The sequence below is a fragment of the Vespula pensylvanica genome, chromosome 16 (genome assembly GCF_014466175.1).
Source record: "Vespula pensylvanica isolate Volc-1 chromosome 16, ASM1446617v1, whole genome shotgun sequence".
NCBI classification, from domain to species: domain Eukaryota; kingdom Metazoa; phylum Arthropoda; class Insecta; order Hymenoptera; family Vespidae; genus Vespula; species Vespula pensylvanica.
The window spans coordinates 2,362,218-2,377,629 of record NC_057700.1 but is presented as its reverse complement, the minus strand read 5'-3'; the positions used below and the strand labels follow the sequence as shown (position 1 = coordinate 2,377,629).

The following is a 15,412-nucleotide window of genomic DNA, read 5'->3' as shown; positions in this document are numbered from 1 at the left end:
TTTATAAAGTTGTTAGATTACTTGTTAGAGACAAAAATCGTATATAATAAAAGTAATGATCACTACTTTTTTCTTCATATATATTTCATAAAATAATTTCATCAGGATGTTTTACCTCATAGATAGTGTGTGGTATGATGAATAACCTTATAATTATGATATATAGATAAATATTTGTAACATTCAAAATCATTTTATTTTTATTTTTATTATAACGTAAAAGTATATAATTACAATAGTATTTGTATAGAATTTTCGGGGGAAACAATATGTACAACAGAATACATCTATAATGCATACTTTTATGCGCATGTGTCGTTGCGTGCGCTCGCGCATATGTGTATGTGAAAGAGTTTATTTAAATGTATAAAAATAAAAGTTCATTAATAAAAGAGGTACGAGTATCGCGGTTTCCATCCCGTTACGTTTGACAAACATGCCTCTCCTAATTTCTATTACCCGGAAAAATCGGGTTAATTTTTTTTTCTTTTCTTTTTTTTTAAATATCAACTTAATCTCTATATGTATTTTTTTTTTCTTGTTAATAATGAAAATTTATTTGTTAGATTAGATTATAACCGTCGTTAGTTATGTTCGAGTTTTCTTTTTTTTTTCTGTTTTTAACAAAACATCATTTCGTTAAAAAAATCGGAGATATGAAATAAGAAAATCAATTTCTGGGAGTGCGCCTACTATAATAATTAAACATACAATCTGTTTGTTCATTCAAGCATTTCTAAAATTCAAATATCAATTCTATTTTTATTTATAATAATCGTTTCGATATCTATTCAAGCTTTTGTATGTTTGTATATATTGATCGTATACCAGTCTAAAATTATTAAAAAGGAACGAAACTCATGGCTATGTCATTATCGACATCTCATTTCATTTTTTTTTTTTTTTTTTTTAATTTCATTAAGTCAAAATATGTTTGAAGGAAGGAATATAAATTATTGATTATTATATTCACCAGTTTCAAGATTAATATATAAAAATAAAGAGGATAACACACATAACGTTATTTCTTTAAATCATCAAAAAAAAAAAAAAAAAGGACATTATAAGAGTGAGAAGATTTATATTAACTATTATTATTTGGAATGTTTTATGTATTACTAGTTTACTTGTTTAGTTCATTTGCTTTCTAAAATATCATAAACATTTACAAGAACAATTTCTTTTTTTTTTCAAAAGAATGATTGAATTAAAGATAACTGATACATATCAAATTATTTAAGAAATATATATTTACCGAGTGATAAATAAATAAATCAATAAGTATCAGTTATATATATTCCCAATTATTTTGGGAAAGGTTTAAATTCATTTTTTTTTTAAACTTGCATTTTTTATCATTTTTTTTCCTAACATGTTGAGGTACATGTTAAATTCCTTATCTGAAATTCAACATCTCAAACATCTCAAAAAAAAAAAAATAAAAAAAAGTATATAAATAAATAATATTTTTAAAAATATTAGTCAACTTTTTGTGAATTAAAAATTTTCTTATGGTTTATAATATAATAATAATTCTTGGCATCTTTAATTTTTTTATTATTGTTTTTTTTTTTTTTTTTTTATTATTATTAAGAAAAAGACGAAGCCTAGAAATAGTCATATCTTTGTTTTAAAAAATCTTTATCATTTGCCCTTACCATTTTCTTTCTCGTTCTTCTTTCTTTTATCATTTGAAGATGTAAAAAGTATTTCTTAAATGATGTTATATTATTTGGCAACATCGAATTTCAGTATTTACAACTGAACCAGCTGCAAAGACCACCGTCCAGCGGCTGTGTCTTCAATATAATTATCTTTCGATTAGTCCTCGATTTATCACTATACTTATACTCTCTCGTTTATTTAAAGAGAGTCAAAATTGGATTCTCGATCACTAACCTGTAATTAATAATAAACCTGATTTATTTACACGTTAGAATTTTTCTATTAGTTCGTAATAGATATAAAAACAATTCATTCATTTTCACAGTTGATAATAGAAGACTTCAATAATAAATAAAAATTTTTATCATACTCTGTCCGGGCTATAAAGTGGTGGATGGTGAGGTGGAAGTCTTAAAGTACTCCCCAAATCCCGCTCAGCCATAGTATGTCCTTCACTACCATTATCTCTGGAATTTTTATTGTTCCTGGTATCTTTAATACTATTTGTTCGAGTAGCCGCTATTTTTGTAAATGGCTGAATAGTTGTTTCTTCGCAAGACCTGGCCAAAATAGATCCCGCTTCAGCTAAATCCTGTCTAAGTAGTTTTGTTTGCGTTTGTATTGTCGTTTCGCCACAAGAGCGTGCTAAAGTGGATGTTAGATCGCCTTGACTATCACAATTCTTTAGAACTTTTGTTGGTGGTTCTATAGTAGTTTCTCCGCATGATCTAGCTAAGGTTGATTCGGCATCCATCATTCTTGTTACTGTTGCTGATACCTATATTACGTAAAGGCAGATTATTATTTCAGATTGTTAAATGCTTCTTTGTTTTTTGTCATGTATATTACGTAAAGAATACCTGGAATCCGGCACTGACAAGTGCACCAGTTGACACTGCAGGTGCCCTTGCAGTCTGTAAATCAGATTCTTTACAATCCTTTGTACTCGATATACTTTGTTTTCGATTTCCTGGATGATGAGAACCATTGTCGAGGTAATTTATAAGTTTATGTTCGTCTGTTACAAATGTGCTCAGAGTTGTTTTATAATTTTGTGGTGACTGAGGAGCCGATCGATATTTGGCACGTGGAATCATAACAGTTAAAGAACGGTCTCGTTGTTCGTCATTAGTCATTTCTATGTATATAAAAAGATCAAATGCGTAAATTAGCATAAACGATCGATAAATATATCTAACTTTGATGATATATCAAACCTGATGCAGCTGCAATAGGTTTTCTTGGCGGATGATGTGATTTTTCACTAATTTTGCGGATTGGTCTCTTCATTGGAGGTAATGGTGCTATCATTTGTGGCGGTGGTGGTAAAACATGTGGCACGTGATAAGGAATAGTTACATCTCCGACACTATCTTCACTGCTAGTGTCACCACCTGCTCCGGAAATCATTGCACGAGTATCTCCAGAAGTATGTTTGTTATGAACAGGTTGTCTAAAGCATGCTAAGCCTACACATACAGCTAGCAAGCCCAATAAAATGGCTCCTGTTGTCACCAGAGCTATCAGCATCACTATGAATGAAATGAAAAAAAGAAAAAAAAAAAAGAGAAAAAGATAAGAAAATGATTAATATCTATACGTATCATATTTATAATAATTCATAATAATATTAACCTTTTAAATTAACTTGACATCGTTGACCACTGTACCATGGGAAACATTCACAAATTTCTTGTCCATGAATATTAGTAACACAATGTCCTTTATTGTTACATCCTGCGCAACCTATCGGTGCTTGCGAACATATTCTTCCAGGATATGCAGGATTTTCTGATAAATCTGCCCAACCTTCCTTACAAGAGCATTGATAAGATCCTCTCAAATTAAAACAGGCTGCATTTGGTGAACAATCGTGATGAGGACCATCCTCTTCAATCGAACATTCATCAAAGTCTGATGCATGAATCTAAATAATATATGAAATTACGAAATTAACAAATGCTAGTCACCATACAGTTATATATATATATATATATATATATATATATATATAATATCAAGTATTTTTTTTATTAATTTACCAATTCAAGATTTTTCGAAGCATAAACTTCAGTACCACCCAAACTATAATTACTGCCAACTAAATATTTCCGAAGAACTTCTTTTAATCTGGTTTCATTAGCATTGTCGCTAAGTTGTACATGAAATACCACTTTGACTGGATCAGAAGTAAATTTCGAAATCTTAAGAGCTCTGTAGATATCTCTAAGATCACTTTGCATTAATGTTCTATCTAAAGCATCTTTCACTGATCCAGCAAGTCGTCTATATATTAGAGATGTAGAATCGTTCAAACTTTCTTGATAAGCTACAGGTTCGTGTCCAATACGATCCAATCCAACATGAAGAGTATACGTATAAGTTGCTAAAATAGGAAATAATTTAATGTTTATTTAATTGTAATTTTCTATTTGGTTAACAATAATGATTTATTGATTATTGATTTATGATATTATTTAAAAGTATTTACGTTTACAAGGTCGATCTGGGAACATTCTTGCGAATCCTGGTCGACAGACGCATCTCATTTCATTTTCTACTTCTACACATGTTTCTGCTTTAGACCCTTTGCATTCTGGTGTGCATTGATTGGTAGGTCGAAGAGGTACTATAGGTGCACCTAAAATACCTCCAGCCAAAACCCTATGGATTTCATTGTTTGTAGGATTTTGTTCGTCCCTTGATATATCTTCTTCGCCATATTCTGCTTCTACCTGTATATAAATAATTCGTGAAAAAAATATTCAATGATCAACCCCTTTGACGTTTCAATATTTTTACGATTTATTTTTTATATTTAATTTTCATACCTCTTCAGCACCAGGCTCGGGTGGCTTTTGATCGCTCATTACCACAAAGATCGAATCATTATCGATACTATTTTCATAAATTGATGGTAACCGTGTTACCATAGATTGCAAAATATTTGATGTCATAGTAGTCAGAGTATTGGTTGGATGAAGAAAAGTTTCTGTTACTGTTTCCACAGTAGTCGAAGTCATTGTATGTGTAAGCAAAAATGTTCTTGTTGTTGGTGGCAATCCTACTGCAAATGTTTCTATCTTCGTCAATGTTGACATTTTAATTCGAACGATCTACAATATATAATATTAATATATGTATATACAATAGATATTTAATACTGAGTGATAGATATGTAAATTACCTCTTTGGGTTTTACACCGACATTTGTATCAGAGACATTTTCATATATCACTGTTCCTACGTTAGGTTTCACAGTTACCGAAGTTGTTTCATTTATTTTAAACTCCACATATTCTTTCGTTAAAGAAGGATCACTACTTTTTAATGATTTATCCGTTTGTATCGCTACTACAGGTATTTTGTCTGTCGTTGTTGCATTCATCTGTTTATATGTTTTGGTTATTTCATGATTTTTTACAGTAGATGATTCTTTAATTCCATCAGTGGTTACAACAAATGTAAGAGATTCTGTGGGTTCTGTGTTAACAGATGGCAAAATATAATCATGACTTGATTGTAAAAATATTGGTTGTTCTGCCAATTTAACAGAAGTATGTGATGTATCAAACGTTAATGATTTTGTTGGTTTAATATCAAGTTGTAATGACGGTTTGCTTGATTTGATCTGACTATCGGATGATTTCACTTGTGTCGATGTAACTGTTTTTGTAGTAGTAATAGCAATTTGCTGCACTGATACTCTGAAATTATCCGTGATATTAAACAATCATTATTTATTTTTAATTTCAAAAATAAATTGTTAAATACTATAATTTTTATTACCCAGGATCGCTTGAATGTTCCATGCCTTTAGTTGAAATAGAGGCACGTAAAATCGGTGTACCCATAATGGAAGGTTTGATTGTGTTCTGTGTTGTTGCGTATTTCGATTTGATATATTGATTGATATAAACGTTAGATATACTTGCAGTTGGCTTTTGGGTTGATCCAAATGGTAAAATACCTATTTTTGTTGTACTTATTTCAAAGGATTTAGTTTGTAATGCTGGAGGGGATGGTACCATTCTCTGAAAAAAAAAAGAAATAGTAGCGTGATATAATATAATATAAACGATATATATATATATATTATTTAGTATATAAGTAGTAATATATGTTACTTCAGAAAGTTGTTCAGGAAGAAATGATTTGGTTATCGTCGTTCTTAAATTTGAAGATTTCACGTTAGCCTGCGGAACCATTGTTTTTGTCAATTCCTTTAATGGAATATATTTAGAAGATAATTTTAAATCTGGTTCATTAATAATAATTGGATCTGGTCTATGTTGCATAGGTCTGTACGTGGTTGTAATTTCCAATGGTGGAGGTGATAAACCAAGAACATCATTAGATGGCGGAGGTGGAGGTTTCAATTTCTGTTGCTCATCTTCTAATTTTGATGGTGCCGAGTTCAAAGGTGGTGGCATCATGTCTCTCGAAGGAACTTTAGGATCTTTTACATTGAACAACATGTTTTGAGGATTGCTGTGAATACTCATGTTGTGAGAGTTGCTTTTAATTTTATGATTTTCGGAATTACCAATGACTGAATCCAATGAAGCAAAATTAGTTTGATAAGCAGTTTCAAGCATCTCTTTATCTTGATTTTTATTTTTTAACGAATTAGTTTTTATTACTAACATGCTAGGAGGTCTTTCAGTTTGAGTTTTACTATCGTTTTGTTCGTCGTCAGTAATCTCAACAGGCATTGAGAATTGAACGTTTGATTGAATATGCGAATCCGGTTTCATTGCAGTACTCGAGATAACAACAGGATCTGGTACCTGTAGTTTTGGTTTTGTTATAATATGTGGATATTCAGGATGAATTCCAGTGATTAATCCTTGTTCAAGAAAGTGCGATGGATGATTAGTTTTCATATCCAATTTTTGTATTCTCGTATCAACTTTCTTATCAATGGAATCAGGAATCGTATAGTTCGTAAGTTCATTCGGTTTAGTTCCTGATTTCTTTTGAGTTATATACATGTTAGTATCCAAAGTACCAACATTCCAACTTGGTCTAGCATATTGTTTCATCATATCTTCGGGGATAGTTTGTTGTTGTTGATCTATTTTATATTCCTTGTGTGAATTTTGATTGAGGAAACTATCGAAGTTACTTGATTTAAAATTATTAATATGGCTAATATTACTATTTTGTTTAACATTTATCATATCAGTTGGTTTTGTTATTATCTCTACAACTGGTATACGAGTAGGTCTTGTTTCAGGAGTGACAATACCATGTGGTTTAGAATAAAATTCGGTCGATTCGTGATCGGCAATGGGTCTGAATTGTGGAATAATTGCAGGTGGTTTGAGATCTATGGTGTCATCTTGTTCATAGGAATATCGTAAAGTCGATGATTGTACGTTTTCGTTATGATGCATCAGAGGATTTTGATCGTTCAGATAAATAGGAGAGGATTCTTGAACGGTTTTGTAATCAAATTCACTTTCTTTTTCTCTATACTCATGATGTTTATCACGATTAGCATTACCGCCATACATTTTATGTGGCTTGCTCTTTACGACGGGTATCTCGTACGTTTTTGTACCATAAAAAGTATCATTTGCCGAAATTGTGCTATTATTTTTTAATTTGAAAGGTTCACCTGGATGTAAAATAGGTGTATTATCATTTTTATTATATGTAAGACTTTGTTCAGTAATTGATGGTTTACCATAAGATGGTTTATCTGTATTAATCATTCCATAATTGTTTTTCGAATCTGTAGTCTTGTTGTTTTGTAGGTTTATTACCGCATTTAATTTCTTTTCATAATTAATATCACTTGAATCAATATTCTCATGTGATTTTATATGTTCTGATTCAGCAATCTCAGAATCTAATGGTCTAGATTTGTTTTGTGCATCAAAATGTATAGAATCAATAGTATGATTCTTCGAAGTAACAATTAACATCGGAGAATGATAGCCTGTGCTTTCTGATTTTATTTTTAAATACGAAGGATTATGATATTCTATTGCTCCAATAGGCGCCTGATCGTGGTTCCATTTAGTAATAGATTCTCCACTATTTAGTAAATTTGTTTTTTCTGGGTTGGTTTGAGGTAATCGGTCTTGAAAGTTTACCTGCAAGTGATAAATAAACGCATATATTATTTTAATAAGATTTAATCCATTTATAAATCTTATTTTATATTATAATAAAGTTTATAAGATACTTATATCTTACTTGATAATTATGAGTAATTCCTTGATTCGTTACATTGTTTATATTTTTATTACCAATTGATATTGGCTTGTTTGAATATTCATATTGTAAATATGTATTCGATGAAATTTGATGAGGCAATAGAGCTGTATTTTGTGGTTTAAATGGCAATTTTGGAGACGCGGGATATGTTGTCTTTGTGGTAACAGAATTAACAGGTTTTTCGATATACGCTGGTCTGTTGTGAGGTCGATGAGTAGTTGGTCTCAATACAGATTGAGGTCTTAAGCGATTGTTCAGAGTAATTCTTGGTGGTTTTTTATTTAATTTCCAGTTGGTATTTGAAATTACTTCGTTTCCTGAATCTGGTTTATTGTGATACGAATATATATGTGGTATTTCAGTAGGAATAGTTGATTCCGCTCGTCTAGATGGAACAGTTGGTAAGGTATTCATGGGTTTTTGATTTTTTACAAATTGTCCATTAGAAGAGAATGAATTAGTGGGATGACCATTAGAAATCATCGGTGTATGTGAAGCCAATTGTAAGTTCAAAGTTTCTGGCCGATGATGAACTAAAATCTCACTGTGAACAAAACCTTGGCCATTCGTGACGCTACTTTGATGGGGTTGTTTCATCATATGAATGTCGGCTGGCCTCTTATCAGATCTGATAAAAGGTGGTTCTAGTTTGCCCGGTGGTTTTATATGATCGAAACGAACTTGTGGTAATCTGATTATATGTGGCCTATTGGAAGAATTTGTTTTTTGTATAGCAGGTTTGAAATTGCTTGGTGGTGACGGTGGAACCATGTAATTTAATGGATCTTTCCCATGTAAATTTTGGAATAGGTCTTCTGCCTGAAATCAAATGGAATCTAAATTAATCTTTTACATGAATATTTTGTCTAACAAGACGATTAAGTTTTCGAGATATAAAACCTTTTGGATTCCAACAAATCCAGGACCAGTTTCAGGTTCTGGATATGGCGATGGATCATCGAAGTATTGACCACTTATGTGACGTTCTCCTGTATCTCCAAATATTAAAGCCTGTGTTCCATCTTGAGGAATCATAACATTTGCTACTTGGCTAGGTTGAATATTAACAAGTAAAGGTTGACCTGTAGATCTGTCAATAATGTGTGGGACTTGATGAACGATCGGTTCGGATGGCGATGATTGTGTTTCCGACGTTTGAATTTCAGGTAAACCATCGGGAAGGAAAGAATCTTTTTGTGCCCAATTTGGATGTTTTTGTTGCTTAAACAATGTCGGCCAAGATTTATCGTTTACTGGTTTCTCCGAATAAAGCTGAAAAAGATCAATTAGATAAATTAATTTTACATGAAGTAGTTCTAAGTAATAATTAAATCAGAGAGTGATAAAATGATCATTATACAAAAGGACATGTACATCACTAAATGTAACAGGCAATGCAGGTGGTGTTAAAGGATTTGTTGCTCCCCATGGTGGTCCTCTGGATCCATCTGTACTCCATTCAGATTGCTTGTTTATAAGCTTCTCTGTACCTGGCTTGTCAGGTGGTTTCAATAAAGGATCGTGTTTTAATTCGATCTTATTAGTCTGAACAGACTCAACGGGATGTAATTTTTGAGGTTGCGTTGGAACTACTTGGAGTTTTGCATTGAGTGACATAGAAAGTGGAATTTTTAAATGTTCTTCGTAGATCCTATGAGATGGTATAATTTGTAGCTGTTCTTTATATATATTAGGGGAATGCTGTTCCTGAAAATCTTCACGATTGTTCTCAAGAATTTCTAAAACTGGATGGACAGGGATATTTGGTACTGGTAATGGTGGTGGTTTCATTCCAATATGTTCATCTTCTTTAACAAAATTTTGCGGTGGTCTTGGTGCCATTTTACCAGGTTTCCCAATAATGACATCACTATTAGCTGTTATAACTTCACCAGGAGATATAGGTATTCCGTCTGCTAAGCTACTGGTAACTTTATGTCGTGTTTCAGCTATGTGATTGTGTTTAGGATTTACCAAATGAGCAGCTAAAATAATTATATTATAAATGATAAATCTCTCGAACGCAAATGAGCAATGTGAATAGTTTTTATTCATCGAAAATATTACCTATATTTTGACTTTCCGCAACTTCAATATCATCATCAGCAAATTCTGCTACTGGAATGTAGATAGGTGACCTTTGTGTAGTAGTTTCTTGAGTTACCGATGAAGGTTCTGTATCGTTTCTACGAGTTGCAGTTTTTCCTTGTAATAAACCAGCCATTGCTGTAATTACAGGCTTCAAAGCAGAAAGACCATTGATCCCTAGAGATCCTAGATGTAGAAGATTACTTAATTGAATGTCACCGCCATCATGAGTGGAAGGTCGTTTGTGTTCAACAGTATTATTCAACAACGTTGTTACATTATTATCCTAAACAAAATTAACAAAGTTAATATAATTATTAATAAATACCTTATTTATATATACATGTATCTTTGGATACAATATGTTGATTCATTGAAATCTTTGAATATTTAAATCATATCTTTTTGCATTGTAAAATATTAATCAATAATAATACAACATTTTGTGATTACGTATGATTTACCTGATTGTTGACATAGTCTACGCGATTGACAGTTGATTCTCCCGAATCCGAAGATGCACTAGCTAATGTCGTCAATGTTAAATTCTCAGAAGGTTTTTCAACTTTCCCTATTCCAACAGATGCAGTAGACTCTACCAAACTGCTAGACGTCGTTGGATCAATCTGATCTTCTTCATCAAAGAAAATAATTGTCGAGCCAGTAACCACATTTTTAACTGGATCAGAATGATAAGCTGTCGTGAGTAAAGCATTCATGTAACCAGCATCAAGTAAACTCGGTGCTATCGATTCTGTTACTACATTTTCTATAATATGAGAACGAGATGATATGGTCGTTGATGTTTCACCATCAGGCCCAGCCTATAAACGAAATTTCAATGGCATTAAATCGTATCAAAATCCTCCCTTCTCCCTTCCCCACCTTTAAAAAATGGAATGATAAAAGCTGTACCTGTAAAAGTGTTGTGAAATAAGTAAACGTTGTGAGATACGTTTTGGTAGCAAAAATTTGTATGGGTTCAGGTGTAGCATTGATTTGTGTTACTTTCGTCGTAGATGTATCTTTTGTAGGTATCTTTTCTAAAACAACATTTGTAGAGGTTGCAACGTTAGTACGTATAACAGATGTACCCTTCTCAAAAAATGTGTTATAGTATGTATATGTGATATAGTAGGTCTTCATTATATCTGTCATAGCTTCTTCAGTACTATCTAAAGCTGTTAAAGTAGTAATGACACTAGTAGGCTTAGGTGGTGATCCAGATTCAGTTGTTATTAACTGAAAAAAAAAAAAAAGAAAATAGAACGTCTCCCCTATTACAAAATATATTTAACATAACAAATAGCTATAAATTGCAAGTTCTAACCTGAGTGATCTTATCACTTGTTTGCACTTTAGTATGACCATCTTCCATATACGTTTTTTCTAATACCTTAGTACTTAAATACGTATTTGTTTCTGGATGTGATACTTCTGAAGGTTCCAACATCATATGTAAATAATGTTGGGGGGCTGTGATTTTATTTGTTACAACTTTTGTACTACTGATTAATGAATCTTCCATATTAGCATGATTCTTGTCTACGGTTAAATACGTGTATGTTGTCTTGAGTACCTCGGTATGTAATGTTGGGGATGGTTCTAAGAAAACACTTGCTGTTTCTGATCCAGTTTTTTTATGATGTTCTTCCGTAGCTGCATTTGACATGATCTTAAAAGAAAGATCTTGTTGAATGTTTATACCTTATTGATACAATTTTTTTCTTTTATAATTCATTTAAAAATAGACGTTTTATATACCTCTGTAGCGATAACAGAATTTCCATTGTTATTAATAGTTCCAAAATACGTAAAAGTAGTAGTACATGTTTTTGTAACAAAGTCACTAGACTTTTCTTGGGGTAATAACATAACAACTGCATCTGATAATGTCAGAGTTGGTTGAGGATTTGAATTTTCCCATCTCAAAGCTGGAGTTGGTCCTGCTACAATAACTTCAACCCCATTCGACATTACGCGTGTGGCCAGATTAAGTTTTCTTCCCTCTTCCTCTTCTTTCACCGTATCTTTTCCTATTAACATTAAATTAATTCAAATAAATATCGATATTTTAATTTTGAGAGTACATTATAAATAAAATTTTTGCATCTTTTACTCAAAACATCGATCGCTTATATTAGTGAAAAATAAAAGAGATATATATATATATATATATATATATATATATATATATATATATATATATAAAGAAAGAGAGATCAAGTGATATATTAAGTCGAATGAAGTACTGTATATATAATATAATGCAAAAATAATTACACATATGTACATCTTAATTAAATACCCCAATACCTGTCATGTTACAAATATGTAGTACCAATTGTTACGTTATATTCAGTATAAAAATGTTCGTCTGAAAAATTGTTAGTTGTAAATTGGAAATATTTATCAAATGGAAAAGTTACGATAATCTACAACAAGATACAATTATCCTAATATTAACATGAATGAAAATAGGATAATAGGTATATACAAGATTTTTTATCATTTACAATATGTACATTTTTTACATAATTATGATGTGTGCTTGTGTGTATAGAGTAGGAAGTAATACAGTTTGAAAAAAATCGATTACGTGAGATATAATTATAATGATAATTTGTATGTATTACACGCAGACATATTAATTTTTATGCCTACGTCAAAAGTCCCATTCACAATGACTAATATTGTCATTCAATAATGTGTTTAATATTAAATTAATTAGACAAATCTATCATAAGGTCATTTTTTAAATGAAAAATTCAGGATTTAATAAAAACTACTCACCAAAAACAGATACCGCATTACATATAGATGAATATGTGTTGACTGATGACTCCATGGTGGGAGTGACAGTCACTGTGATGGGCACTGTCAAAGTAAGTGTCGTTACTCTCGGTCTAATAGTCGTAGAAGATGTCACTTGTGTTTCAAGTCCATTCAGTTTAGTCACTATGTACGTATAAGTTCTCAATCTTGTTGATGTTACTATCGTCTCTGTATAGTAAATACTAGTACTAGGTTCTAATGGGACATAACGTGATATAGATTTGGATTCTATATCAATTGATTCTGATTTGGATTTTACGATTTCAGGGAAATCAGGACGCGATAATGATAGATAAAGATCATCTACCAGACCAGCTTCGATATCTTCTGGCGTAGGCGATGGGATAGTTTTCGTAAGATTCAATGTTAAAACATTTGTTGTTTTAATGCGAATCTCTGGTGTATTTGATGTGGTATACTCTGTATTAAGAGGAATTACGCTTGGTATGTAAGAATTATCGAAGTTAGAAGAAATGGAGGAATTTGGTGTTAAAGATGTTTCTGAGTCAGGAGTTTTCGAGCTAGACAGATTGTCAATAGCTGTTTTGGACGTGTTTACTGTAATAAGAATCGAAGGAGTTTCAAATCCATTGTACGACTGTATAGGTTTTACCGTTAATATCTCATTATCCTTTTGTGCTTCTTTAGGGTTTAGAATTTGATTGGTATCTGCCAAATCATTTATAGAAGTACTGATATCTTTCGTTGAATCAAAATCTTTGATTGTGTTATCTATCGATAAGGGTACAGAATTTCTTTCTATACTAGTTTCTATTGTTTCTGATATAGTTGTTACTGGTTGTTCAATTACATCCGATACCGTGGTACTTTGTTCTGCAATGGATTCTTCAGATACAGTAGTGGTATTTGTTTTGTCGGCTGAGATGGATATATCTGAGATATCGGAAAGAGTAATTTCTGTTATCGCATCATTTGTTTTAACAGCTAATATTTCTTTATCGTGGAGAGAAATTATCTCTTCATCTTTTACAGAAGTTGTTTCTTTTTCTTCTGTAACAGTTGTTTCTTCTTCCTGTACAGGCGTTGTTTCTTTTTCTTCTAGAGAAGTTGTTTCTTCTTCTTGTGCAAGAGTTGTTTCTTCTTGTTCTAGTGGAGTTGTTTCTTCTGGTTCTTCTGGTAAAGAAGTAGTTATTTCCATGATTTCATCCGAAGTCTCATTATTAGAATGCAATATAGCGAGCTCATTAGCGTCTTCTTCGTTAAGACTACTAGTTGATTCTTTTATTGTTACAGATGGTAATAACGTTGCAGTGTTAACTGGTACATCAGTGTCAGTATCTGTATTCGATATTACATCTTCGTTTAATGTTTCAAACTCTGTGACAGGATTTGTGAGGTTTTCTTCACTTATATCTGATATAGTCGTTGTACTATCAACAGTCTCTAATCGGGTATCGTTTTGTACCGTATTATTTTGTTCATTTAACAAAGTAGATACATCTGTAGTTAAATTGTCAGACGTCGTTGTTTCCGTATAATTATCTTCATAATTTTCATCTTCCTCGTCGTCAGACGGTGGAAAGAAAAAGTTGTCGGTAATTATAACGGGCATTGGGTCAACAACATCGTATACCGATGTTACTTCTAATACTGACGATTTGAATTCATTTAACTCCTCTTCTGGCTTACTTTCAATGACATTGGGTGTCTCCTCAAGACTCGGAGTAGTAGTAGGATGATTTTCGTCTTCGATATTTTCTTCCGTATTTTCTTCGTCATCGTATTCATCACTATAGTCTGAAGGTGCAGTAAAAAAGCCTGTAGTAATAATGGCTAACGTCGGTGTTGGTTCTATCGGTCTTACAGCGACTAATTTTTTCCTAGTAATTCTGACTCTTTTTGGTGTTACCGTACTAACTGTTGGTTCTAGTTTTCTTCTTCGTGTGATTGTAATTTTGTGACGTGGAGTCTCCGGTGTAATATTTTCCAGATCGTTTACATCTGCGATTGAATGTCTGGAATGTGCCAATCCTAATGCTCTAACCCTCGTGACAATTCTTTTCGGTATTTGAGTAGTACCACGATTAATTTGTTCATTTCTGGTTGATGGCGTTAATGGTCTACGTCTGACCACAGTGAGTTTATGTTTCTTCGGAACTCTACTTCGCACAATGGGAATACGAATTCTAACTCTTTTACGTGGTCTACTTTCAGGATATTCGTCGGTATCATCCGAGGCAGAATTTTCAAAGGCCTGATTTTCTTCGTTATCAACATATGCGCTATCATCATATAACGATTTGCCATATACTTCCTGAGCTGGGTTTTTCTTGTCGTTTAAACCATTATGTTGTTCCCCTGAAATGTTTGCAGTCTTCTCTGTTCATTCGTTTATGCATTTGTTAAACTTGCCCCAAGATTTGTCTCGTATTTCAAAATCTCCACGGATAAGCAGATGATAGTAATCAAATTCAAAGAGATAATATTCATCAAATATTACGAATCAGACGAGTCTGAGAGTATTTTCGTCATCTTACGTATATACCTTTTTGTTTTTTTTTTTTTTTTAGCGCAGCATATTTATATCCGAATAATATTATATTTTTACGACATGGTTTTGGCCGCAACAAACGTT

General features: G+C 32.1%; 1 protein-coding gene across 2 annotated transcripts in view; it reads right to left on the bottom strand.

Moving 5' to 3' along the window:
* Positions 1 to 1,583: 1,583 nt before the first annotated feature.
* The window catches only part of LOC122634864, a 45,237-nt gene continuing 31,408 nt past the window's right edge, over positions 1,584 to 15,412 (bottom strand). For both annotated transcript variants that reach the window (XM_043824252.1, XM_043824253.1), the window contains exons 4-23: positions 12,775 to 15,135; positions 11,746 to 12,017; positions 11,312 to 11,656; positions 10,897 to 11,223; positions 10,446 to 10,805; positions 9,961 to 10,267; positions 9,268 to 9,878; positions 8,794 to 9,165; positions 7,873 to 8,712; positions 5,793 to 7,769; positions 5,455 to 5,699; positions 4,853 to 5,372; positions 4,497 to 4,781; positions 4,157 to 4,400; positions 3,708 to 4,051; positions 3,301 to 3,592; positions 2,883 to 3,197; positions 2,526 to 2,803; positions 2,036 to 2,443; positions 1,584 to 1,899 (exon numbers count right to left, since the gene is read on the bottom strand). In XM_043824252.1, coding sequence (XP_043680187.1) covers positions 1,864 to 1,899; positions 2,036 to 2,443; positions 2,526 to 2,803; positions 2,883 to 3,197; positions 3,301 to 3,592; positions 3,708 to 4,051; positions 4,157 to 4,400; positions 4,497 to 4,781; positions 4,853 to 5,372; positions 5,455 to 5,699; positions 5,793 to 7,769; positions 7,873 to 8,712; positions 8,794 to 9,165; positions 9,268 to 9,878; positions 9,961 to 10,267; positions 10,446 to 10,805; positions 10,897 to 11,223; positions 11,312 to 11,656; positions 11,746 to 12,017; positions 12,775 to 15,135 — 10,739 coding nt within the window. In that variant the 3' untranslated portion in view covers positions 1,584 to 1,863. The remainder of the gene's footprint in view (positions 1,900 to 2,035; positions 2,444 to 2,525; positions 2,804 to 2,882; positions 3,198 to 3,300; positions 3,593 to 3,707; positions 4,052 to 4,156; positions 4,401 to 4,496; positions 4,782 to 4,852; positions 5,373 to 5,454; positions 5,700 to 5,792; positions 7,770 to 7,872; positions 8,713 to 8,793; positions 9,166 to 9,267; positions 9,879 to 9,960; positions 10,268 to 10,445; positions 10,806 to 10,896; positions 11,224 to 11,311; positions 11,657 to 11,745; positions 12,018 to 12,774; positions 15,136 to 15,412) is intronic.